Below are 25,124 nucleotides of genomic sequence, written 5' to 3' on the forward strand. Positions count from 1 at the left end.
CATGGCTTTTTTTGTTATTTATTAAGTACCTGACACTAGCCCCAGTGAGAGATATGATACTGGGCTAAGACACATTTGGTATGAACTGACACAGCAATTCCTACACCTGTTTACCACTGCCACTCACAAACAGTCGAAAAATGAGAGTAAAGAGGAAGGTATCACTTCAAAGTAGTTGCTAATTAAGTCATGAATAAGAAACACATCAGATGGAGATGTGCTTCAGTGTCCCAAAATGAAATGACAATTAATTCTAGAAACAGGAGTCAGTATGGCTTTGAGTTGTCTATATTAGCACTGTTGTTCTAATTGGGAATATGCTTTTGAAGCGCATCTGCCAAATGGTCTCCCTTTCTACACCTTGGTGCATGCTGCAAACCTGCTCTGGAGCATGTCTCAGAATTGTAGAGTAACAGGGTGCTCTGGGTGGGACAGGACTTTAAACACCACCTAGTTCCAACCCCACTGCCATGGGCAGGGATACCTTCCACTATCCCAGGTTGCTCAAAACCCCATCCAATGTGACCTTCGATGCTTTCAGAGATGGGGGATCTACAACTTTTCTGTACACCTTGGATGGGCCCAAGCCAGAGGTGCTCTCCATAAGCATACCTAGAGCACCAACTATGAATTATGCCCACTGAACCAAACCAGAACTACTTGTACAAAGCAAACTCTCAGCATTTAATATGGACATTGGCCACCCAGCTGCATTCCACAGATCTTCACCTACTGGGCTGAACAGTACCAGCTTTTGTCACAAAAATTGGACCAGACCCCAGGAATACAGGTTTCACTGGTCAGCTGAAGGATCTAGGACATGCTTCCTCTCTTGTCTGTTGTCGCCCAGTGCAAGACTTTTAAGCCCCTTTAGATGGAACTTGGAGACTATTAATGAAAAGCGATTTCCAGTTATTTCAAACACATACTAAACATGACATTCTGGTAATTCATCCCCTTACTGATTGTGTTGTACCTTGGATTTGTAAACTACCTATTCTTCACCCACATCTCACTTGTCAGACTCTTCACTGGAGCCAAGACACGTTTGGGCAGAAGCAAACTCTCTGGACCCTGTGAGGTCCTCCTGCAGAGCACACAGGTAGCTCAGTGCCAGGAAGGCATTTTTTAATGGAAATCTTACAGATTGCTACTAGGAATGGCAATGTCTCTTGGCTTCCTTTTCCACTGACATGATTCCAAAATAGACAATTTCCCACTTTTATTAACATAAAGCCTCCACAGTAATTCTACATGGTATTAAAAAAAAATCACCTAATTTGATCAGTATACATCAAACAAATTTTTATCCATGTTAACTTTATTGACATTTTTTACCTCACCTCTTATACATACTGAATATGAAATATTTCTTTGGAGTGCTACAAAGGAAAGTGGAAGCTAAATTTGCATCATAAAAGCACTCTAATGGTGCCAAGGATGAAAAGAACAAGATGATGGCATCACACAACTGGCCATGGCACCCAACAGAGACAACTTGCCATTGCAGCATCAGCTGTAGGTCACAGGCTTGAGTAGGGAGTCATGCACTTTGTCCAGAAAAAAATTTATTTGGGAAAAGCTAAACTGCAAACATCACTGGAGACTTTTGTCACAGAAAACTGCGGGGAATTTTTACCAACTCTGAATTCCTGCTGAGAATTCACCTCCATTTAAAAGTTCAACATGTATGGCTTAGTGAGGATACTTAATAAGGTTAAATGCAGTACAGACAGTACTTCTGGTACCAAAAAAAAGCTGAATTTATTAGGCCTGCAGATCAGTAGATAAATTTCTCAAAGAGACTCTATAGCTATCTCTCCACTAGTGGATTAAACATGACTAGAATATTAAACATATACTCTGGCACGAGCATCTGAAGTCCTTACTATTAGACTATCTCACCCTCCAAAATGGGGTGTCCATATGTTAGCTGGGTGTCTGGCACTTGCAGGCTCCTGGGCAGTGCCTGGGAAGCCTGGAAAGAGCTGGCAGGGGCCAAAACCACATGTGAGTGCTCCAAGAATTTACTGGTTGGGCTGGTTGGAGTTAGAGTACGCAGGAATTTTTTCCAACATCTGTTGTGAAGTACCCTAATGGCAGCAATGTCTGTACACGTCCCCCCACTACATTTTTTTCTGGAAGTCAGGAGTCATGGTGGGGCAGCAGAAGAAACACAGACACACAAAAGCATAAAATAAAGCTCAGGGAAATTCAGTTCTTGGGGATATTTCTTCATGGTCCAGCAGTAACTGTTGAACTGTACAGTCTTTAAAAATTTCTTTAGGATGTATACTAACTCTAAATGACACCAAGGCTCTGAAGATTACTGAATAATTAAAAAAACACATGTTGCCTCCCCTTTTATCATGTTTAATACTCTGGTTTGTTTATTCCTGTGAAGGGAAAACAAAGGGAAAAAACGGTGTTGGACCTATTGGTTGATATAACAAAATTTTTTATTTAGATTTCGTATTTTTCACTGGGAGTTTAGCTTGAAAAGAATTAAGAAAATATTTTGATCTCCATCAGATAGAATAGAACAGCTCAAGGTAAAAATGGGAGAAGTTGTTTCAAAACACCTTCTTTTTCCTCAGTTCCCAAGCTAGCCAGGCTGAGCCAGCCCTCAGCATGAACTGCAGCACAGTAAGGACTACAGAAATAAGAGAGACAAGTCCTCTAAGTGTCAAACAGAGCCTGGTGCACACAAATTCTATTTTCTGCTCACCCTGACAAGCTCCTTTCTGTATCACACCCAGACAGAAAGAGAGTATTAGCTCCAGGGAGGCATTTTCAACAGCATGCCCAAAGAGAATCCTCAGTTTCTTATTTAGTCTCTTGTACTGAAACAACATCCAACACCTAGAGCCCAGAAAAGGATCTGGCTATTTCCTAGACCTCTAGATTAAAAAAATCCCCTTTTCATACATAAAGCTTACATAACAACACTAGAAAGGTATCAGCAGGAATCCCGACTGGCATTATTGTTAATGGCCACTAAAGAGAACCCTCTATTAACAACAACAAAGATAAGCTGGAGAGTAATTAATGCAAAAGGGCAGGTTTTAGAAACACATCATCATTTGAGGGCTCCAGCAATATTCTTGCAAGCCTGAGGAGTGATACTGCTCATATCTGTATGAAGATGTTGAACTGAACACCGCCCCAGTTCTGTTACATATTTTGCTACTTTTGTTTAAAAAAAAAATAAATAAATGGGCAGGATGAGACATAAAATTTGTACTTAGCAAGGGACAGGTAATGTCTGAAAAAAAATTCAAATAAATGAATATTTGAAGTGTTTTTGGCATTCAGTTTTGTAATTACATACAATTCTGCTGCTGCTTTTAGCACACACTCAAATACTCACAATGCTGGGGTCCTAGTTTTTCAGGGATTATACACAGAATGGAAACATGGCTATTCCTTGCCCTTCAAAGCACCTAAAAATTCAGGTGATGATACCTAACTACTTAAAAATTCTGCTCTTGGTGTGAAGATCTGCAAGTCTTTAACTTGGGTGTCATCCTACGATGACACAATGGGATAACTGATGGTTGGGATATCAGCAGTAGCACTGGATGGATTTGCCTCTGCCATTCTGTATGACAGATAACATAAGATGGGCCAAAACCTCTTCTCTTTGACCACTGGAATTGCATCACTGCACGTAACAGCCAAATTTGACACAGTATTTGCCCTGGAAAGGAAAAGACAATGTGTTCCTCAGAAGTCTGATATGACATAATATGCTAAACTAGTCTCCTCTGGAGTTTTTTCAGTCAATCAATAAAATAACTGTCTTGGAGGATTATTGAATACATGATTTTGATGACATGGAGACTACAGCTGCTTCTGAGTGCCTGCCTGTTTACCAATGGGTTTTGTGAAAAACAATCAACATACCCTGTCCCTGCTGAGCGATGATAACCAAATAAAATTGAACTTTCACTCCACTGTGATCGCAGAGTAATCTAAACATCGAACAATTCCCTCCCACCTTCCTTCCTTGCATTCTCTAATGCCATTAGAAACAGTCACAGTTATGGTATGGCTCATTGCAGCAAAAGCACAGGTAGGAGTATACTGGAGGATTTTTTTTCAAAGGTCTGGTACAGCAACCTTTTTAAAAATATAACCCTTCTTATATTTCATTATACAGCACAAATATCTGCTATTCAAGTCAAAAGTCAAAATAAATAAACAAGTAAGACATTGTGTAATGGTATCATTAAAAATAAGCACTTTCTGTTTTCAAAGAAATTAGCATACCATAAAACATAAATAAATAAATAAATAAATAAATAAAATTACTGACAGCTCTGCCACACCAGCAGAAAAGGCAACATGGCAAAGGACTTGAGGCTGAGCATTCAGCACTGAGGCCAGGGCGCTGGCTGTAGGCAAGGGCATCTTGAAGAATATGAAACAGCCTAACTGGCAGGGGGTTGGTTATGCTGCACAAACTGATGAAAAAATATCACCCTTCTGACAACAAAAGATGACTAGAGAATAACAGACATGAAGGGAACAACATGGAGAAGAAGATGGAAATGTACTAGTAGCCACAGTAAGAGCTAGGACAAAATCTAGTTGCAGTGATAGATGACCACAGTTCAATGACAGATTGAAAAGTAACCCTGACACTTTCATCCTTTGATTGCCTTCATCAACATTACATCTAGTCAATTTTTCATACCCATTATTTCCACGTATCTGAAGATTTATCACTCATCTTTGAAAGGTAGTGTTTAATTTTGTGTCCTCTAGAAGCAATTAACTAAATCCATCTTCTGTATCTTCAGCACTGTTGCTGCATTATTGCCATGTTTTAATCGAATCCCTCCGAAGTGATCTGCCATTAAGTATAGATTCATCATAACATTTTATTTCAGGTTTGCTCTTGTTTTATGATTATGAAGGGCACCACAATAGCATGAATATATAAAGAGACATAGGATTCAACAATGCCACACACATTAGGGTACAGATGACATTCAATGTCATGTAAATGTTAAAAACAAATGGCATATAGAGGTGCAAAGAATTTTAGAACTCATTTATTACCATATTTTGCAGTATCAAGCCCAGGAGAGCTAGCTAATTGTGTGCCAGAGAGTAGCAAGCTATGTTTGTATTTAGCATCATTCAGCAGTGTTTTCAGGGAGAGGGATGGATCTAGTTTTCCCTACAACAGTTTTTTTTGTTTGTTTTCTTGGGGGGTTTGTTGGTTTGGTTTTTTTTGAGACTACACATCCTAGGAAAAGGACAATTAAAATAATGACGAGAAAAACCCAGCCTCCTGCTTTCCAGCACAAAAGATGTGATTAATCAAGAGTCAAGAGGGATGAGAAAGAAAAATTGCAGAAGATTCATACAGGAGTCTCATGAGATTTGGTCACTTGCTCAAGCTATTAACAAAAATCATTCAGGGACTTGCAGGGAAAAGTAGTAGTAAATGACTGTGACTTCTGTCTTAAAGACAGCTGCTCACTGAGCACCAGCAGTCAAATTAATGGATATACTTACATCTCAGTAGAGTAATTCTTTTTTCATTTAGGCCACCTTGCTCATACAGAAACCTTTGTGCCAGCAGGTTACTAAATGATGTGTCTATACATGTGTGTCTCTAAGTAACTTACAGGAATATAATGCAAGATTGTAAATGAGATCCTTATAGATGTGACTAATGAAAGAAAAGCATAACACAACAAGTGTTAGGGCTAGATGACTCCTTGAGGAAGGCTATGCAAAAGGGATCTTCTTTGGAGGCTAAAGCTTTTCTTTTTAATGTAAAGATCATGAAATCATAGAATACCAGCTTGGAAGGTATCCCATCTTCCAGATCCCTCATGATGGTATTACACAGATATTTATAAAACCAATAAAGAATATTATACTAATGGATAACAAGATTACATTATGCAAACTTCCAGCTTCCCTTTCCAAATTACAGCACCAGCATCCAATTCAAAAGACACCCAATGCCATATAAATGGGTATGCTGGGAAAGACATACAGTATTAGCCTTGATGCAGTCAGGTTAATAATATATGAGCATGTGACTAAAGTGGGTCTACTGGAAAGATAAGCTGATCAACTACCTTAAATGCATTTGCTAATTCACTGCCCATCTTTTTATTCCTCCTTTTTTTTTTCCTGTCCATTTAAGGGGGATGATTTATAAAAAGAATTGCAGGCAGATAATCAGCATTTTTAAAATAGCTAAGTTATTCCCCAGCTAGCTCAACCATTTTTCTGAGGGAAAAAAAAAAGGATTAAATGCCAAAGGAGACACTATTTTTGATTAAAAGGAAATGAGATATTTCCTCCTTAAAATTGATTTCTCTTAATCACCTCTTGTTCATCACACAAACACACACAGCTAGTGCTAACTACTTCTCTAGACATTCCATAAGCCCTTACTGCCCAAGGACAACCTGCTCTCTCTGTCACACAAGGTTAAAGTGAAATCCAGTCCATCTCATCTGTAGGTGCAATTAATTTGCACCTACGTTCTAGGTACCTAACAAAGGTTGCTTATGGGACTCTGGTACTTTTTTTAGTTTGTTTCCACAAAGTAAGTATGCTGGAAGTCCTTCACCTGTAGAACCTTATCTATCTAAACTGAAGTGAACAAGCTCTCGTTTGAATTTAAGTGCATGTAAACTGCCCAGTGTAGCTGTCCTGTGTTCCACCTCAAGCTCCTTCTTCTCTTCTTCAGTGGCTGTCTCTCACCTACCACATCTTTCTGCTCAGTCAGGCAGGGCACCATGCAGCATTTGAACTGTGTGGAGCTGCTGTCAAGGGGCTTGAGGTCAAGCAAGACCAAGAGACAGAGTTCACCCCTCAAAAACAAGACTGCAACAGGAGTTTCCCAACATGCGGGGAATATCTGTCCACCTATTTTCTCAAAGCAGAAAAAAAAAAGTTGACAGCTCTGACACCAATGCAGGTGGCATTCACGTCACTGACTGCCAGAAGGGTAACAGATGAGCATTTGGCTTAAGCCACATTCACTGTACAGAGAATGGAAAGAAACAAGGCACAATGAATTATCTACAAGCTCATTGAGCTCTACAATGAGCTGTCTTCTAATACAGATCTACCAATCAGATCAGCTGCAGGACCCTCTGGAAAGTCACAGCTCTCCCACTAGAAATGATGGCTACATAACCTCACATGGATGCAATGAATTGCACTTTCTGGATAGATCTAACCTAACAAATTAAGTGAGCCAAGGAGTTTTCTTGTCTGGAAGACAAGTGTTGTTGCACAGCACAATTTGTTTCTATCTAGATTAATTTATTTCACAGCACAACTAGCTGCATCCAAGCTGCCTATGAGCGGTGGAGCTGGCATGTGCTGACCTCCAGACAGTATCAAACCTGGAAAACTGCTGAGACAAATCCATGCTAGTGACTGACAAACAAGTGCATGACTGAGCACAGGTGCTGTGCTCAAGCATCTAAGTACTGACATTCTACAGATATCAGGAGCACCACAACTATGAAATTTAGCAGTGCCATACTCTGTGGCTCAAAACCAAAACTAAGGGTCATATATAATGTTCTGTAAATCCTGAAGACCTCTTCCTATGTAAAGTTCCAGTTGGTTTGGGAGATATTTTTGTTATCCAAATAGAAACCTATTGTACATGTTTGGAAAATGCTTAGAAAGTCCAAATGACTAACACAGGATTCCTATCTAAATAGCCTAGGAGGTCAGAAGCTAAAGCAAATCACTTCTGATGCAGAGAAAAAAAAAGACATGTCAGTGTGTTATATTCTGAAAAAAAGGCTTAAATAAATTCTTTGTATGTTTAACAACAAGACTTACCGCATCACCCAGTAATATTGAGAATTTAAATGCAATTTTGTATCATCTAGTATTTTCAACTTCAAACTCTCAGAGCATTCAAAAAGGCACAGTAGCATAAGAAACCAGGACCTGACCAGGGAAAATGGTCATCAGAAAACACCAAGAAAAATGGTCATCTGTTTACAAAATAACATTTGATAAAGTAAGAAAATTAATTTATATTTTAGGCTTCTAAATCTGGAAGATTCAATTTCTTACTCCTCCTGAATTATTTCCCCACTGAAAAATGTGACGGGGGCTCTGATTCCCTGCACAGTCAAGTGCAGCTCCTGGAAGGCAAAACCCTCAGCTTTTAGATTGTGCTTCAGCCCAGTCCAAAAGCATGAAGGACCCTGCCCAGCCGAGCTCAAGTGCACCTGCATTGGATTACAGCTCAACCTTTGACATTGCAGCTAAGCAAGAAGCTCACATGCTAAAGCCATGATGGGTAAGGAACAACCAGAATGGGAAACCTTAAAATATCCCTCATGTGAACAAGACATAGTTAGGGGAATGAAGCTCTTCCTTTCAAGTAACTTTAGGGTTAACAGGCCAGCAGAGTAAGACAGTGGGGCTATCTTGCATCTCAATTCAAAGAACAAGGGATGACCTATTTTTAATCACATGGATTTGAGGTTACTTTCAAAGCCTATCTTCTCTGTCCTACATGTATTTTGATTCAGAATTCATACAAAATCTATATGAAAAACCCTCTGCAGTTCACACTGTGCACAGAATTCACATGCAGGGCATTGACCTGCTGGCTAATACTACTTAGTCAACTAAAGCTCAGCTGTGTACCAGTTCAGGGCTGAGATGATCTTCTAATGATCTTCAAAAAGGCAGGTTAAGAAGGAGCAACAGGTGGAATTCATTCCAACATGAACTGGAAAAAAGCATCTATCCTAAGTCAGTCAACTCCTCTCATTGTCTTCTCTGTCCCATTACCCTATTAGTACCTCCAGATAGGTACTTCAGGAGGGCCAGTCATCCTTGTCTTAAATACCTGTTCTAGAACAAAAAATACTCCCTTACAGAAGTGCTCCTCTCTGCTAAAGTGCACTCTGATGATCAGCTCTGGCTGGATGCTGGTCATACACCAGATAACCTATTTAAAGCTTATGAGATAAGTCTTATTCTGAGACACAACTCCCACTGGTACAAGCATTCTGTACAGAGCTCCATGTTGACATAACTTCACAGCATCCAGAAATTCTACTAGCTGCACCAGAGGTACTTTTGACATCTCTGCAGAATGCTGTATTGTGCCATGGAGACATACCCATGAACTAATGAAAATTCAACATTCATATTAGTATTAAGAAAAAAGTCATTAACTGCTATTGAACTGCCAATTATCCAGTGTAACTGCAGACCTCCCAGCACAGCTGTTTTATCTTCCCTCTCTGCTGCGTGCAATATTACATTCATATTGCAGATTACATTATCACAGCGACCTGTAACCAGCTCCTAACTGCTGAGAGAACAAATTATTTTGCCAAAGTTATCGGTTCAAATCTGTAATAGTGAATAATGAATTAGACATGCCCAGACTTGGGGATTTTTTTCCTTGCAATATCGGTAGTTATGAGGAACTGTGACATTCAATTACAAATATTAAATAAAGCATCGCTTTGAAATTATTCTTCTTCCAGCTATTTTTTATGACTCCATGTCACAGGAGAGAAAAAAAGAAATTTTGTCCTGGATAAGCTAAAACCCCTAATGGTAGCTTAATATTATTCAGCCTCTTCCACTGAAAGTTTTTTATTATCCTTCAGTATTGATGGATTGCACTTGATACTACCTAAGTTTAAATTCTTTATATAATCATATCTTTATTAAAAGGAAAACTGTGCGGAAAAGTGATTTTTTTACTAAATCATCCCAGTGCTCTGGTGACACCTAAACAAAAGGTACTCTCTTCAAGTTACAAATCACTGGACATGGTAAAAGTAACCTAGAGAAGTAGTAACATGTTTATTGGTCTCCTCCCCAAGTATCCACCACCAGCAAGCAGCAGAGTCAGGACATTTGGCACTGAGGACCATTGTGGCAGTTGTGTCATGAAAGTTTCTATGTTTGTCTCTTGTCTTCTGCCAAGCATGACATTGCCTGCCATGCCTTTATCAAATTGCTAAGCTTTCTGTATCACTAAAGACATTAAACTATCTAAATAAAAATTCAGTGCACTTTTAAAGATCTTCATATAAATATCCTTCTTTCCTTTATCTCTTTTTTCTTTCTGTCTTCAAGGGAGTGAAAAAAAAAATTGCTAGGTATAGAGTAAGTAAAAATTAATGAAGTTTCTGTCAATTTTCCATTCCTGTTGACTTAAATTAGTGCACTTCTTCATTACTGGGGCATTATAAAATCTTTCAGCAGAAGTAAAAATATATAATGTATACATGCACAGAAGTCCTGACCTTGTAGCTTCATAACTTTTTTCAATGACTACTACGTATATTTGAAAGAACATACATGTGACACCTGGTGCAATGGATGCAAAGCTACTAAGAACACAATAAAGATTTATATACAATGTTGGTGCCTAATGACATCTCAGCTGGCAAGGCATATACTCATGGCACTGGCATTTATTTACAAATGTCCTATGGGAAACTTCCCATCTTCTGAGACATCTTTATTTACAAATGTCTTATGTTCATCTTCTGAGGCATCAGCATGATACCAGCAGGAGCAGCTGAAACCACACCAAGACACACTTGTGAGGACTGACAGAAATAATAATGAAATCAGAGCAGAGTTTCTCAGAAACAGAGTGCTGGAAAACAGCTCAAAGCATCATCCTCCCCAAAGGCAGGAGCAGCACCACTGGAAGAGGTATTTATCTAATCCCTTCTTGAAAACCTGAAAAAAGGAGGTGCTACAAAAATGTAGTTAGATGAAAACCAATTGGAAATCAATTCCCTAATTTCTTCAGATCTTAATTCAGTTGGTTCCAAAGAGCAACTGATCATCATTCTCTCACTGCCAGCATCCTACTTATTGAGCACTTTTATTTCTTCTCCCCATCCTATCTTTCAGTGTTAAACAAACCCATTTACTTCAGCGTCACCACATGTGCCCTGTTTTATAATTATTTTAGTTAGAAACACTTTTTTTCTGTTCCTCACACCTCCTGCTTCTTTCCATCTCCCTGAAAGTCAATGAGGAAACACTGGACACAACATTCTTGCTCAGGCTTAACTAATGACAAAGCAAACTCTGTGTCTTGTGAATGAAACTTCTATTTGTGTACCCCAAGGTAAGATGTGTCTTTTTTCAATTATACTGCACCTGTGACTTTTTCACTTGCTTTAGATTCTGGTCCAATAAGACCTTTTTTTAGTGTTCTACTGCTTAGCCAAATCTTTATCATTTTAAATAATGGATTCATCATTCCTTATATAACACAGCACTTCATGCTTGCTCCCTCTTTATTTGGGTTATTCCTCTAGTTTGTAAGCATAATTGTGAATCCCTTTTTGTCCATGGAATATTTGCAATTATTCCAGATTGATGTCATCACAGATCATATCTATTTCATCATCCAAGTCTGGATGATTCAACGCTGGCAGCTGGAGCTGGTTTTTAAATAGTCTATTGGCACCTCCCAGCAACATTTACTACCTCCCTGTCTCTGCATGAGCAGGTATTCCTTCCCCTTCAGGGTAGCTGCTTTCCACTGCAGATAAGCAGAAGCCTGTCATCAATTCCCCTGGACAAACAGGAGTCATTTCCCTATCACACCGTCTGCTACAAGCACTTCTTTCTCTCTCTCTGTCAATAAGAATATGAAACATGACAGAGATGGAGAGAGAGAGAAAGTGAGGCAGGCTGGGGGAGTTCATGGGTACTGTACTGAGGAAGAAAAACAGATGGAGACAAGGCAGAGGATGGGTGATCCTGTGGCCAGCTGGTAAGTAGAGAGCAGGTGACCTGTAAGGTAGACTATCCTCCAGGATCAGTGCCTGCTGCTGTGCCCCTCTTGTCGTGGATGGATGCTGGCTCATCACCAGCACAGTGACAGCACTCTTTGCAGGGCTATGATGGCCTCAGGAGATCCTTCCCTGCTTGGGCACTACTTCTTTCTGCTTCCTTTTCCCCCCCTATATACAACACACATACATATATACATGTATTTGGTAGATAACTACCAAATACATGTATATATGTAGGTGTGTTGTATATACACACATATATGCAAAATTATCTATGTGGTCTTTCTACCACAGTATGATTTACTATTCTCCCTAAATAACATTAAATTTAAAAAAAATTAAATTATAAAATATATAAAAGCAAAATCATATTATAAAGTTACATATTCTACTTTATACTCCCGTGATTTGTGAACTAGTAATAGGCACTGCACACATGGATCCTTTTCTAGCCAGACAACTGGTGTTTGCAATATGATTATGTAACCATTGTATCAGAACAACTCCTTTAATTTCTCCATCTAAATATTCAAATAGAAGTTTGTCAAAACTTGGTTATGACTTCCTGCAGGAGATAATATCAAGATTCTGCCTGCAAAATATTTAGGAAATATCTGTTTATGGCAGGAAATATAAGCTACATTTCCAGTTGGAAACACAGGTTACATTTCACTGTGTGTACTCAAAAACTAGCCAAGTTGCCTTGGCTCTCTCCATTGCTATTCAGGAAACAAGGACACCTCCCAGAAATACTAATCCTTCCATTTTAAAAATAACAACCATACACACATCTAAGATATCTGTGGCAAAATAGTGACTGTCACCTTCTTCTGATTCCAGAGGGAGCCTGGAGGATAGGCTTTGGCTGTACATCTAAGGAAAAATTCAGTTACCTAAGCAAAGGTGTCTGGTGCCATTTTGGATGCCTGGATTATGCAGGACCCCTGCATAGGACTGGCAGGTACTGCAAAGGATATATGAAGGTTCACTTAAGTTCTAGAGAGGCAGCTGGAGTCCAAACAAAACACCTTGAGGCACCTAAAATATCTAAGAAGCACTATTACATTGCCTTTTTTATTTTAAGCTCTCTTGATTGCATCACCTGTATTGACAAGAACAAGACTCAGTTGTTTAAATTTCAGGAGCTGGTGTTGTGTCTAAAACCTGGGCACGGAGACATGGCAGAGGAGATCTGCACCAACCTGGACTGGAAAACACCAACATTGCAGGAGATCTGCACCAACCTGGACTGGAAACAGGAGGACAAGTATGAGACTGTGAAACCAAAATGACAGTAGACACCTTTGCTCAAGCATCCACATTCTGTTCTAGACCTCCATTAACTGCACTTGTAGAGTTTAGCAATCCAGCTCTCACTTAGACATCTAATGCTATAAATCTCAATTTACATAAATGGAATCCACCAAATTTTTTATCATATTAAGTAAGATGTGACAGATTTCATTAACAGAAGCATGATGTTCTGCACCCTCAGAACTTCAGGTGAAGTATGGATTAATTCACCTAAAAAAAATTTATTTGTGTATCCCTGTCAAGGAAAATAGACAATATTTAGTCTCAATGAGTAGTAAGTTCAGTCAACCTTCGGGCAGCAACTAAAAGAGCTTGTCAGAAAGATGTCAAAATTGCTTTAAAAATCAGCAGGCACCCAATGATGTCCATATGCATACTTGCAGTTTTATAAAGGCACATGCATAAAAATAAAAATTACAGTGTTAGCAGAGAAGAGATTACATCTTTTTTAGAGTGACAGCATAGAATAAATGACATCTTTTTCAGAAACAACAACTCATCTGTTTTAAGGTCTGACTTTATGTCAAACTAATTTTCTGACTACAGTATTCTTAAAGCAGCAGGACAACATTATAGCAAATGATACCTCCTGGGTTTTGCTGGTTTAATTTTATAAAAATTAGAGCCTTTGAAAAACCCTAGATGGACAACCCTGAAGCCCTCTCTATAAACAAAGACAATGCAGACAGCACTTCTGAGAGCAGTAGCCCGTTTCCTATTCTCTGCAAAACATTATCTCTAAGAAGAAAGGTTCATTTTTGCACTAATCCCCTTGTTTTCTCCATCCACTTTAAAGCATTATTTCCCATAAACTATGAAACACATTCTAAAATTATAGTAAAATGAAAGTACAGTACTTTGCTCTTCCAGCTATAATAATGACTTTAAAGAGGGGGTTATTTGGAGAATCAAAGCATTGATTATTTAACTTCCTAAGATACAGAAGCATTTAGATGCTTGAAAATTGAATGCCTGGAACTAACGCATTTGATTCACAGACCAAACATTCAAGAAGAATCAGACTGTTTAAAAAATTGCAAATTGTGGTCACTTGTCTGAATGGAAATAGGCTGACATACTAGCAAAAGCACAAGAACTATTTCTTTTTCAATTCATGTAATGTGAGCAAAACACCTAAAAACACAGCAAAACCAAAATACAATCAACCTGAATAATGAAAAATGACAAAATTTATGGCTAAGTTATTGAAACCTGGCAACAGTAATCTTCCATACTCTTTATTTGTAAGATGGCTTACAGTATATTCTCAGTATTGCATCTGTTTTTATTATTGATCAGTATTTTGTTTGGAGATTTATATTTCTGTACAATTTATAGTGGTTTTAAATGCAGTTATTGGGAGTAGGCACAACAATAGGTAGGTGCCTAAGTATCCAGTTACACATATCATTTGTGAAATAGGCAAATAATTATGGGAGAGTATGTACAGGTTAAGCAGGGGAGTAAAGCACACTGACATATAGATATAGACATATGTGCAGGTAATTAACAGACTGCAGCCCTTCCCTGAGCAATGCACTTCTTATATGCAACTTCATTAATTCCCCCTTGCTACCATATATATGTAACTTAAATTTTAAATATCTAATCATGTGATTTTTATAACACAGAGGTTTACAATTTCACTAATGCTACTCAATATTTTCAAGATGTTGTGAAATCAAATAGAAACTGCTTATTTACAACTTTTCAGTAAAACAAGTCAATGATCTGCAATTCTGATACTTGCATCTGTCCTCCTGATCCAGCTTAGCATTTCAGCATCAAAAATAAAGACAATGTTAATCATTTCATGTAATACAAGGAAGATGTACATGGCTACCAGTAAGTCTATTCTAAAAAATATCTACAGGTACCCTGGATGTATAGGCAAAGGACTCTTAGTGATTTTCAACAGAAAGACTAAAACCGCACAAATAAATTTTTAAAAGGCTGGAAAGCTTAATAAACAGCTAGCAAATAAAGATTCATAGAGGAATATATTATATATAAACCTACAGTTTGATTATGAATAGAAAAGAGCATGATACAAGCTGTAATTCCTGTAACAAAGAACTGTCATCATGTCACTGAAAGCAATATTACAGGCTGCCTAGAAAGGAGCATAATAAAACTTGCTGTAATAACATTTTATTTATGTCCATAAAATTGAAGAATGGTAAATCTCTGGTTATTTTATTTTTAATACAGAGATGAATTTTAACAAGCTAATTTATAAAAGGTTACATCAGTGTCTAGATTTAAATCAAAGGAATTAATGTCCTCACTACCACAGTTCACACAGAGAAATTTTTGTAACACACTTCAATAGCTGATGAGGCTAAAGGTCAACATTCACAATATCGGTTTGGAATTAAATGAAAGAATATGCCAAAGTTTAAAAGTTTAGTTGGCAACCAGAATGAAGTTCAACAGCTCTGCCTCAGTTCTTCAAACTAACTAGGCCTTTTTCTTCCTGTCCAAATAATAATAAAATAGAATAAATACTTGAGTAATCTTGAAAAGCTCTGTCCCTTCATCCTTATTTGCTGTTCATTGATATATACATTGATACATATTCGCTGTACATTGATATATACAAGAATAAGAATTCTTGCAGACCAGTAAAAAGTTACTTAAAACAAGTAGAAGTAACCAACTCAGGTAGTACCTGAACATAGCTGTGCCTAGTCAAAGATGACTTCTTTTCCTTGGAGGTGAGACAAGCTTAGCTGAAATGCTGGTTGTAGTAAGGTGTTTATCAATCAAAGCCCTTCCTGCTCATTTTCCTGAAGTAAACTACTACAGTTTTTATAGTAAAGGTACTCTAGCAACTTGCTTCAGAAACACATCATTTCTTTCTGTTGCAAGATCTGTATTGATGTTTTTCATATTTTGCATTGCTCCATAAGAGGGCACAGAAAAAAGCTGCCACTTCTCTGCAGCTGCTCTGGCAACTAATGGGCAAGAGTGGGCACTGACTCCTGGGGCAGCTAGAAACTTAAGCACTTGGTGCTTTGGGGACAAACTGACCATCTTCTGGAGGAGCTCCTGTATCACTGAGGATCTGATTACCCAGCCTAGCATAAGAAGTAGTGTAATTACTTACTTTTCCTTATACCCTTGCTACAGTGGGTTGGACAAATTGTTATTTAAACCTAATAGGCTTTCCTGCAGCTAGGAAAAAAGAAAGAAAAAGCACAAAAAGCAGTATACATCCCCTCATTTTCTTCCCAATCTCAGGATGCCTTTCTCTGATATTTATTGCCTCTCTGGCACTTCACAACACAGTGTTATATATTAATTTAATGAGTCATGTAATGCTTCCCTAAGACTGGAACATATCCAGAGGTGGGGAAGGTGGCAGTGGGGATAGTGAAGTCGGATTTTTCAATTACGCTTCAGAGAGAATCTTTCATTCAGCTCCCTTTTTTTTCACTTGATAGGAAATCCTACAGGTACAGAAAACCCTGTCAAATACATGAGGTGTCTCTGCAGTTGCCTGAATCTGCATGAAGCCTAAGATAAACTCTTGTAAGTAAGAACTATCTCATTTTTTTCCCTCCTGAATGAGTAGAAAAGCTGGCATTGGTGATACTTTTAACTGCAAACAGGTAACTGTATCTCTGTCAAAAACATTTGTTAGAAGATGAGAAGTAGAGCAAAAGTTTCTCTCTCAGAATTTCAAGTAGAGGGGGCTGAAAGTAGTGGCACGATTAATGAAAATACAGGGAACATGTATCAAGCCAAGATACGCCAGCATGTAACACTGCAACAGTGCATTGAAGGAGAGGTAGTGCAGTGTTAGCATCATATGTACTACAAGAGAGCTCAGCTTCCAAATGTATACATATTATTTTTAATGCCATAAAGGTAACTACAGCATTGCAGAGTGACTGGCCTTTCTACACTAGGTTTGCAAAAGGAAGAATACAAGGAAAAAAAACCTGAGACACAAAGGTAAGGAGTAACTTCCTGAGGAGCATGAAAAATTCACCTCAGATTTAGGATTAGGACAAGAAACAGAAATTGTAGCTTCTAACATTGAATCATCAAGGTATACAGACGAGAGGATCAAAACGCAGAAAAGCACTAAACACCTCCCTGTCCATCGGTGAACACGACAGCCCACACAGCATCACTTTCCGAGACAAGACTGGACTACTATTCCTCCCAAGTCCATTCACAACCGCGCCGGCTCTGGGTGCTCATCAAACCTTAAAGCACTCGCACATGTCAGAGTTTACCCACAGACAACCTGGGCTGATCGGTTTTTTTGCCCTGAAGCGCGCAAGAAATAGTGAGATGTCGATAGCCGCGGCCCTCCACCACCGGCCCCGGCAAGTCCGCATCCCGCTCCGCATCCCGCCCCGCATCCCGCCCCGCATCCCGCTCCGCATCCCGCGGGCGGCGAGGCCGCGGCAAGTGCCGGGGGCCCGGCGGAGCAGCGAGCTCCGGCCGCCCGGGGCTACAGCAGGAGGAGAAGGCGGCTTGGTGCAAACCGGCGGCCCGGCACACTCGCGGAGACGGCCGCCGGCAGTGAGAGTGGAGAAGGGGGGAAGGAGGAAAGCGCGTCTCCAGGGAAATAAAGTTTTCAAGCGAAGAGGGCAGCGCTCGGAGCGCCGCGCAGCCCCGCGGCCGCCCGCCGAGACAGCGGCGACTTGGTGAGAAACGAGGGACGGGAAACGGGCGGCCGTGACCCTGGCGACAGCCCCGCCGCCGGCCGGGCTCGCCCGCCACTCACCATGTTGACTTCGGAAACCATGTCGATGCTGGCGATGTCGATGTTCATGCCCACGCAGACGGGCGGACCTGCAGGCAGAGCAGACCTTTTAGCCGGCGGCGAGAGGAGCCGCGGCAGCGCGGGCGGGCGGGGTGGCCGGAGCCGCCGTGCGGGAGCGGCGGCAGCACCGGGGACAGCTGCGGGGGCGGGGGAGATCGCCGGACGGCCAGCCCGGGCAGGGCGACTCACCTCCGAAATCCGGCCGGAGGCGGATGTCGTAGCCCTTCAACAATTTATCCACAGTTTCTTTCACGAAGGACATGTTGCCGGGATCGTTCACACTGTGGGGAGAAAGAGACGGGGGTGTCGGGCGGGAGAGGCAGAAACCGGGGTGCGGGGGGCCAGGGGCGACGGCGGGAGCGGGGCGGGAGGGGGAGGGCGGGGGGAGCGCATCAGCTTGTTCCCCTGGAGAAACGCATCCCCCGCCGCCGCCGCCGGGGCACGCTGGCTCCTACCTCTGGGCGCAGCAGACCACGGCCACCAGGACGGGAGCAGAGAAGATCCCGAAGATCCTGCCTCTCCCAAAGCCCCACATCCCTCCGCTCCACGCTCCCTTCGCGCAGCAGCAGCAGCAGCCGCCGCCGCGATCCGGCTGCCCCGGCTGCTGCTGAGGAAGAGGCGGAGGCGACAGTCCCCGTTCTCCCCCCACTCGCCCTCCCTCCCCAAAAAAAAAATCCCCCACCCCCTGCCCCAGCACCACCACCCGGCCCGCGGGAGCCGCCCGCGCACCCGGCTGCGCTGCCCCGCGGCCGGACGCCGCCGAGCCCCGGAGGAAGCTGCCCTCCGCCGGAGCCCGGCCAGCCGCCTCCCCTCCGCCCGCCGCCGCCCGCCCCGCCGCCTTCCCGCCAGCCGGGAGGGGAGGGGACGGAGGGAGGGCGCCGCCGTCCCTCCGGGCGGAGAGCCCGAGGTGGGGCGGCGGGGGAGCGGGGCTGGCGGGGCCGGGACCGGCAGCGAGGGGCGGTGGCTCCCCGGGCACCGCCTCGGGGCACGCCCGACCTCGGCACGGCACCGGCCCCGCGGTCCTGCCCGGAGACGGACGGCCATGGTCACCGGCAGCCCCCGCGGGGTCTCCCCGCAGCCGGCTCCTTCTCCCCGGGGTAGGAGCGGGACTGCGGGGCTAGGGCAGCCCGCAGGGTCCCCCCTGGAGCCGGGTGAGCAGGGGCTGCCCGACGCCGTGCCTCTGTCCGCCCCTGCCCCTCGGCCTGCCCCTCTGTTTTGGGGACTGTGCCCACCTGCCCTGTGGCGCATCCTGGGAGCGGTGCCCGGGGTGAGCCGCTGGGGCGGGAGAGGGAGCTGGCCTGGCTACCCTGCCGCGACTTGCAAGGGCCTGAAGCTGTCTCTGCCCGGCCAGGGATGTGGTGTGCATGTAGAGGTGCCGGGCCTGAGGCTCCCTCAGCCGTGCCTGCGAGGGTGCCAGCTGCGCTGGCAGAGATGGACGTGCTTTGCCAGGCAGACGCTCTGCTGGGTTCAAAACGTGTGTAGCCAGGCTTGTCATACGGGACAGGAATGAAGGGAAATGGCACTGGTACCAGAGATGTAGGGTGAGAGTTGTCTCCTGTGAGCTTCCGGATGCTCTCAACTTTGTATAAAACATTGGTTGGGGAAAGACAGCACAGTAGTTATTATTTTCAATCTTCTTCCATGCTAATTAGTACTTTCAGCAGGACTTATTGGCATGGAAACAGAAGAATGTTGACCTAGGGATATTGGCTTTGGTTGCAGAGGCAGCTCCTCACCACCTCACCAGCTCTTCACCGTGCTCTATGAAAGTACAGACATGCCCTTGGCCAGCTTCTGATTCTGGTTACATTGCAATCAACGGCCACTGGTCCATCACAAAGCACAACATTTCAGTAGCCAAGAGAGAAAAGCTTTGTCTTTCTTTTGCACTTTATCTTTTAACACCTCTTTTTCCTTCCACACATTCTCTTTCCTTATAGAAACTGCTGTGAAAGGATGGACATTGAGTAATGCCGTTCTGTTAGCTACAGGTGAGAAAACATGGATGACTTTTCCTCTCTCCTCAGCAAATTACTGAAAAGAAAGACAAGTGCAATCCATTGTCCTGACCTTGTTGCTGTTACAGTTAATAATAGAGATCCAAATAAAAGAAGGAGCAGGCTCAGTTTTAAAAACAATATCAAGCTCGATAGGCAATGAAGGAAAATGTAAGAGAAACTGAGTGTTCCCAAATCTTGTGATTTCATGTTAATATTTGGATTTTTAATAGTGCCATAATTACTATGATTATAAAGTAAGTGAAAATCTCAGCATTTATTTAAAAACCTTATTAGGCTTATGATGAAAGCTTGAGAGTTGTGGCATGAAGCATACATGACTCAAGGGTTCAAAAATGAAAAGTCAAATAATAAGTAACTATGCAAGTAATTTTAACACACTGGGTCCTGATGGTTTTTTTAATGCTTTAGATGGGCGGTATTGAAGACCAGTTCTTTCAAAGACCTCAGAGGGAGTGAATGTAGGAAAGGGTACTAATTCAATTCTGTCCCCCTAAATTCTGAAAGAAATTATTAACACCAAAGAAAATATTTCCTATGAAGAGTTTAACATGCTTTAAAAGCATGTTTAAACACTAATAACTTTTCTTAAATAGATTTTCAGTTTTATAACAGAAATAAAAAAAGTTAAAGAGCACTATTTCTGATTAATGTGCTCTCCTGGTACTTTGGAAACACATCTGAGGTAGGAATGAATCAACAGTGCTGTAGAGTCTGTCATATTTTATCACACTTCATTTAAGTATTTGTCTTCTTGATCTTACAAAGCAACCATTTACTTGGGAACAGCATAAAGATAATCTAGGCTGGAGCTGATGGAACATGGAAGTATTTAGTTGGTTATGGAGCTTTTGTTCCTTGGGACTCTGGGTTCAGTTAGGCTTAGCAGTAACTGAAAGATGTTAAAAACTATAAACAATCAATGAATTTCATGAAAGGTAAAAATCATCTTGACTTCTCTGTGACATGGCACTTGCAGTTAAAGTAGCACTGTGGGTTTTGTCTGCAGGAAAGGCTCATAAATAAGCTTCTGTGGCAATGGACTGGAGGTTAGACCTAGCAAAGACCTGCACCAGGCACAGTATTAAAGGAAATAGTGGAAGACCAGACTTTTGGGAAGCTATTTATGTGGCCAATAAGGAAAAAATAGGCACAGAAATAGATTCCTTGTCCTGCCCCAGAATTCAACATCCTGACTTTGCTTCTGGAATTAAGCTCCCAAACATCTCCTTTTAAAAGGCAAGCAGATCATTTCAAGGCATGGCTGGAACTTTTATTCACTAAAGCAAAACTAAGCATCCAGTCACAACCTGTAGATTGTCTATCAAAGAAAATCCAGGGATGTATCTCCTGAGTTAAGCCCAGACTCCAGGATCACAGGGTAAACTTTTGTTTTTTGAAATGTCCACAATCTCAGGGTAAACTTTTGTTTTTTTGAAATGTTCCACTTCTCAGCAAATAGTTAAGTAGGAGAGAGGGAAGGAGTTAACATTACTCTGTGGCCTAGTGGTTTGGCTGTTGCCTGGGAAGTACTGTTATTTCATAAATAATCCAGCGATTCATGAAATAATTACTGGGTAAAATAAATCAATGTTCAGTGGTATAAGGAACAGAACCCAATTCTCTCCTGCCTTTAGGTGCCTTCATCATTGTTCGTTCTCTCTCCTTGCTCTTTTTTCAATGTACAGTCTTACTGTCCCAGTAAAACTATCCCTGTAAAATATGAGACTTTGAACATTGTAGTTCAGGGACTAAAATTCATCACATTTTCTACAACTTTGGTGAATGTTCCAGCCTCTGGGCCACTGGAAAGTTAAGATCTATGCTCCTGATCAAATTTTGTTCAATGAGGCAAGCACAGTGTGTTTTCTTTAATTCCTCAGCATTGCCAATATTGTACAGGCCACTTCAACAATGGATAAGTCTAAACTGCAAAGGTGAGCATTATGTGTGAAGGAGCAAAAGGATTGTCCTTGCTCCAATGCAAATAAGTGTGGAAGAATGCAACTGCCAAGTCTACACATGAAAGAAGTCCTTGGGGAAGTTGGATTATAATGGATTCATCAACTATGCCTGGGTTAGCAGGTAAAGGGGCTGGTCTCTAGAGCAAAACTCATTGCTGGGGATGTGCCTAGTCTCTGGAGCAAAACTCATTGCTGGGATCCATGCCATACACATTTGTTGTTTTCAGTTTGATTTTTTTTTTTACCCCATTAGGAAAAGTGGGGAAATCTGGACCACTAGACTAAATGCTCATTAGCAGTTCGAGCAATGTGCTGCTGGGGTGCATTTTTCTACTTACAAAAGGAGTTTGAAAGGAGTCATGTTCATGTACTCTGAGACTGCTCTGAGATGTGAAACAAAGCACAGTAAGTGGGAATGATCAAGTGATTCACTTTGCAAGCACAGTCCTGGTCTGCAGTAAAATGCTATGTAGATGCATCCATCATCCCATTTCAGAAGGAGCTGGAACAGAGCACACTCAGCCCTTGTCAAAGGACAGAAATGGTTGAAGGCAGTGGAATTGGAATGAGAAGCGACTCAAAATTTTGGAACAAATTCCAGTTTCCTTCATCATTGTCAATACTAATGGAGACACAGCAGAGGAGGCAATGACAGGAAGGGTAAAGAAGAGGAGAGAGGTCTGCTCACAACTGATGCATTTGCAGTGCTACCACTATCAGTCACCAGATGCAGGAGAAAGCCTGGCTTGGGAATCAGGGAAGAAGTATTTGATCATACCATGCAATACATCACTGAACTCCTGCACTGGAAAGTGGTGCTAGGGGTTTACCTGACAAAATGAACTTAACTCCACTTAGAGACTGAGGTCAGAATCACTTATCAAATATTTTCTTTTTCATTTTCCTTTCTGGCTTGTCTGTCATTGAACTGATTTTGACAAAGATCCAGTCTTATCCTGAACCAAACTGCAATCACAAAGGGTTCAGAGATACAAAAGAGAGAGAGAGACTGAAACTAAAAGTAAGTGGGAAGAATTGCTTTTATGGCTGAAATGTTGTCTTCTGAGGAAAAAAGGACATTAATCTTACTAGGCTGAGACCCATGCTGCTGCTTACCTACACTGCCTTGCAGCAATTTTAATAGCCTGCTGGTTTAACCTGCTGAGAAGGTGTAATTAATAAAACTGGCTGGGAAAAAAAGCACAAGAAAAATTTCAGCTCTTTTTTTCTTTTTTCCTAAACCTGACTTCTTTTTCACTTTATGAAATAAAAAGTTGAGGATCATTTTTGTCAAAATACTATACAACAGAAAATTAGTATTTCCTTCACAAAGCTCAATTTTCCTATTTTCTGCCCTGCAGTATCTCAGCAGAAACAGAGCTTTAGAGTGACAGACAGATGCTGGGAAGCATTAGGGCTTAAGGAATACTCTGCACTTTGGCAGTTTTACACTGTGTTTTGCCCATTCAGATAAAGAGCAGTGGTTGTTGGACATACTCTGTGAGGAGAACAAGATTATGTTTATTTACTATATATATTTATCAAAAATTGTGTGTAATATTTGCTGTTGGGTAATACTCAACAGTTTATTTAACTGACAGTGAGTTTATACTCATTGTCCCCATTTCTGTCAGACAGATTGAAAGCAGCCTTGCATGAATGCATTTGCTTTGGTTGTATAATTTGCTGGTTTACATTTAATTATACAGAAATATTAATGGTCTAATGTCAACAGTTCTGATGTAGTGGAGATCTGAATGTTTCAGTGGGCCACATAAAGAATAAGTTATTAATTCATAGGAGTAATGGGGAAAATTTGCCTTTAATAAGAGGCTTGACCCAAATTGTCTTGAACAGCTGTTTAAATTTCAGATGGGTATTTTTTCTTCATATTCAAGAACATAGAACAAAAATTTGAATTATCTGAATGAATTTAAAAGAGTATTCCTGCAACATTCCATTCCATATGCGGCAAAACCTCTGGATTATGCACATAGTGAGTCAGACACGTCAAAATAAAAATCCATTGACACTTTGGCAGAGGAAGATATAATCATGGCTCTTTATAGCTCACATTTTTTCATCATAAAGATTAATGATTATGCACTGAAATAACACAAATACATTAGAGAAGCCTATCGTGCATTAGAAATACTATTCTTTTAAGTCTCTGTCTGGATAAAAACAGAGTCTTTTGAGAAAAACAGATAAGTAATTGAGTTATGACATTTAAAATTTTTTTTACTGTTACTGCAGTTGAGGAAGTGCTATTTTATATAGGACTTTGTGTTAAGTTTCAACTTGAGTGGATTCATCTAAATCCCTTTGGCAGGAGCACATTATTCTTAACAAAACAGTATGCAATATGTATACCTTTTTTCTATAAAGCTATATCAGAAGGATGTAGTCCATATATTTGTATTTTCATATTTATCAATGCCTTTATGAACCTTATTTGCGTTAATTATTGGTTATGCAATTTTTTACTAACAGCAGCCAGAATTCCAAGTTAAGATCCCAGCCGCCTTTTGCAGGAGATTGTACAGAGTGAAGAAGACAAGCATGAGTTGGTTGAATTGCTTATATTTAATATTATGTATATTTAAAGGAAGATCAAGCCAGGATCCTAACTGATGCATCTGTATTAGGACTGGCTAAAACACCAAGATGTTGGTTCCTGGCATTTTCATCCAAATGTCCCTTTGAATTTTAACAGAGGAAAAGAGGAAAGACAAGGAAAAAAAGGACCAAGAGGAGGGAAGTGCAAGCACTTCCACATAAAATAGGATAAGCAATGAGAAGGAAGTGAAGTGAAATTTGTTCATTATCTAGACACCACTGAGGAAGTGAAAATCCAGGGTAACAAAGAAAAAGCTATGGGTAGAATAAAGTGAAAATCTGATGTATCTCTTGCTCTTATCCTTTCAGAAGGACACAAATACTTTTTTCCTTCCTCTTAGGAGTGCCCTTAACAGGAACCATTCTATGAAGGATGATGGGGAAGGAAAGGCTTCAGAATGAGGAGGGGTGCTTATGCAGAGGCTGCATCCACAGCCTTCCACTGCCAGGGCACAGCTCTCTGCTGGTCTCTCTAAATGCATCCTCTTCTCTCCAGGCTGTGCCAGCTAGCCCTTCACTCTCACTCCCCAAACACTGGCATCAGGAGCAGACACAGTTAAGCTCATAATACACAGATCAGGATGGTGGGCCATATTCTATCTGGGAAATAACATGTAAATTA

General features: G+C 41.2%; 1 protein-coding gene across 1 annotated transcript in view; it reads right to left on the reverse strand.

The window, feature by feature from the left end:
* The window catches only part of GABRB3 (gamma-aminobutyric acid type A receptor subunit beta3), a 115,716-nt gene extending 97,192 nt beyond the window's left edge, over positions 1–18,524 (reverse strand). Inside the window, exons 1-3 of the mRNA XM_036384758.1 lie at positions 18,357–18,524; positions 18,091–18,182; positions 17,863–17,930 (exon numbers count right to left, since the gene is read on the reverse strand). Of these exons, the coding sequence (XP_036240651.1) occupies positions 17,863–17,930; positions 18,091–18,182; positions 18,357–18,436 (240 nt within the window). The 5' untranslated portion in view covers positions 18,437–18,524. The remainder of the gene's footprint in view (positions 1–17,862; positions 17,931–18,090; positions 18,183–18,356) is intronic.
* Between the last annotated feature and the right edge of the window lie 6,600 nt (positions 18,525–25,124).

The sequence above is a fragment of the Molothrus ater genome, chromosome 2 (assembly GCF_012460135.2).
Source record: "Molothrus ater isolate BHLD 08-10-18 breed brown headed cowbird chromosome 2, BPBGC_Mater_1.1, whole genome shotgun sequence".
NCBI classification, from domain to species: Eukaryota; Metazoa; Chordata; class Aves; order Passeriformes; family Icteridae; genus Molothrus; species Molothrus ater.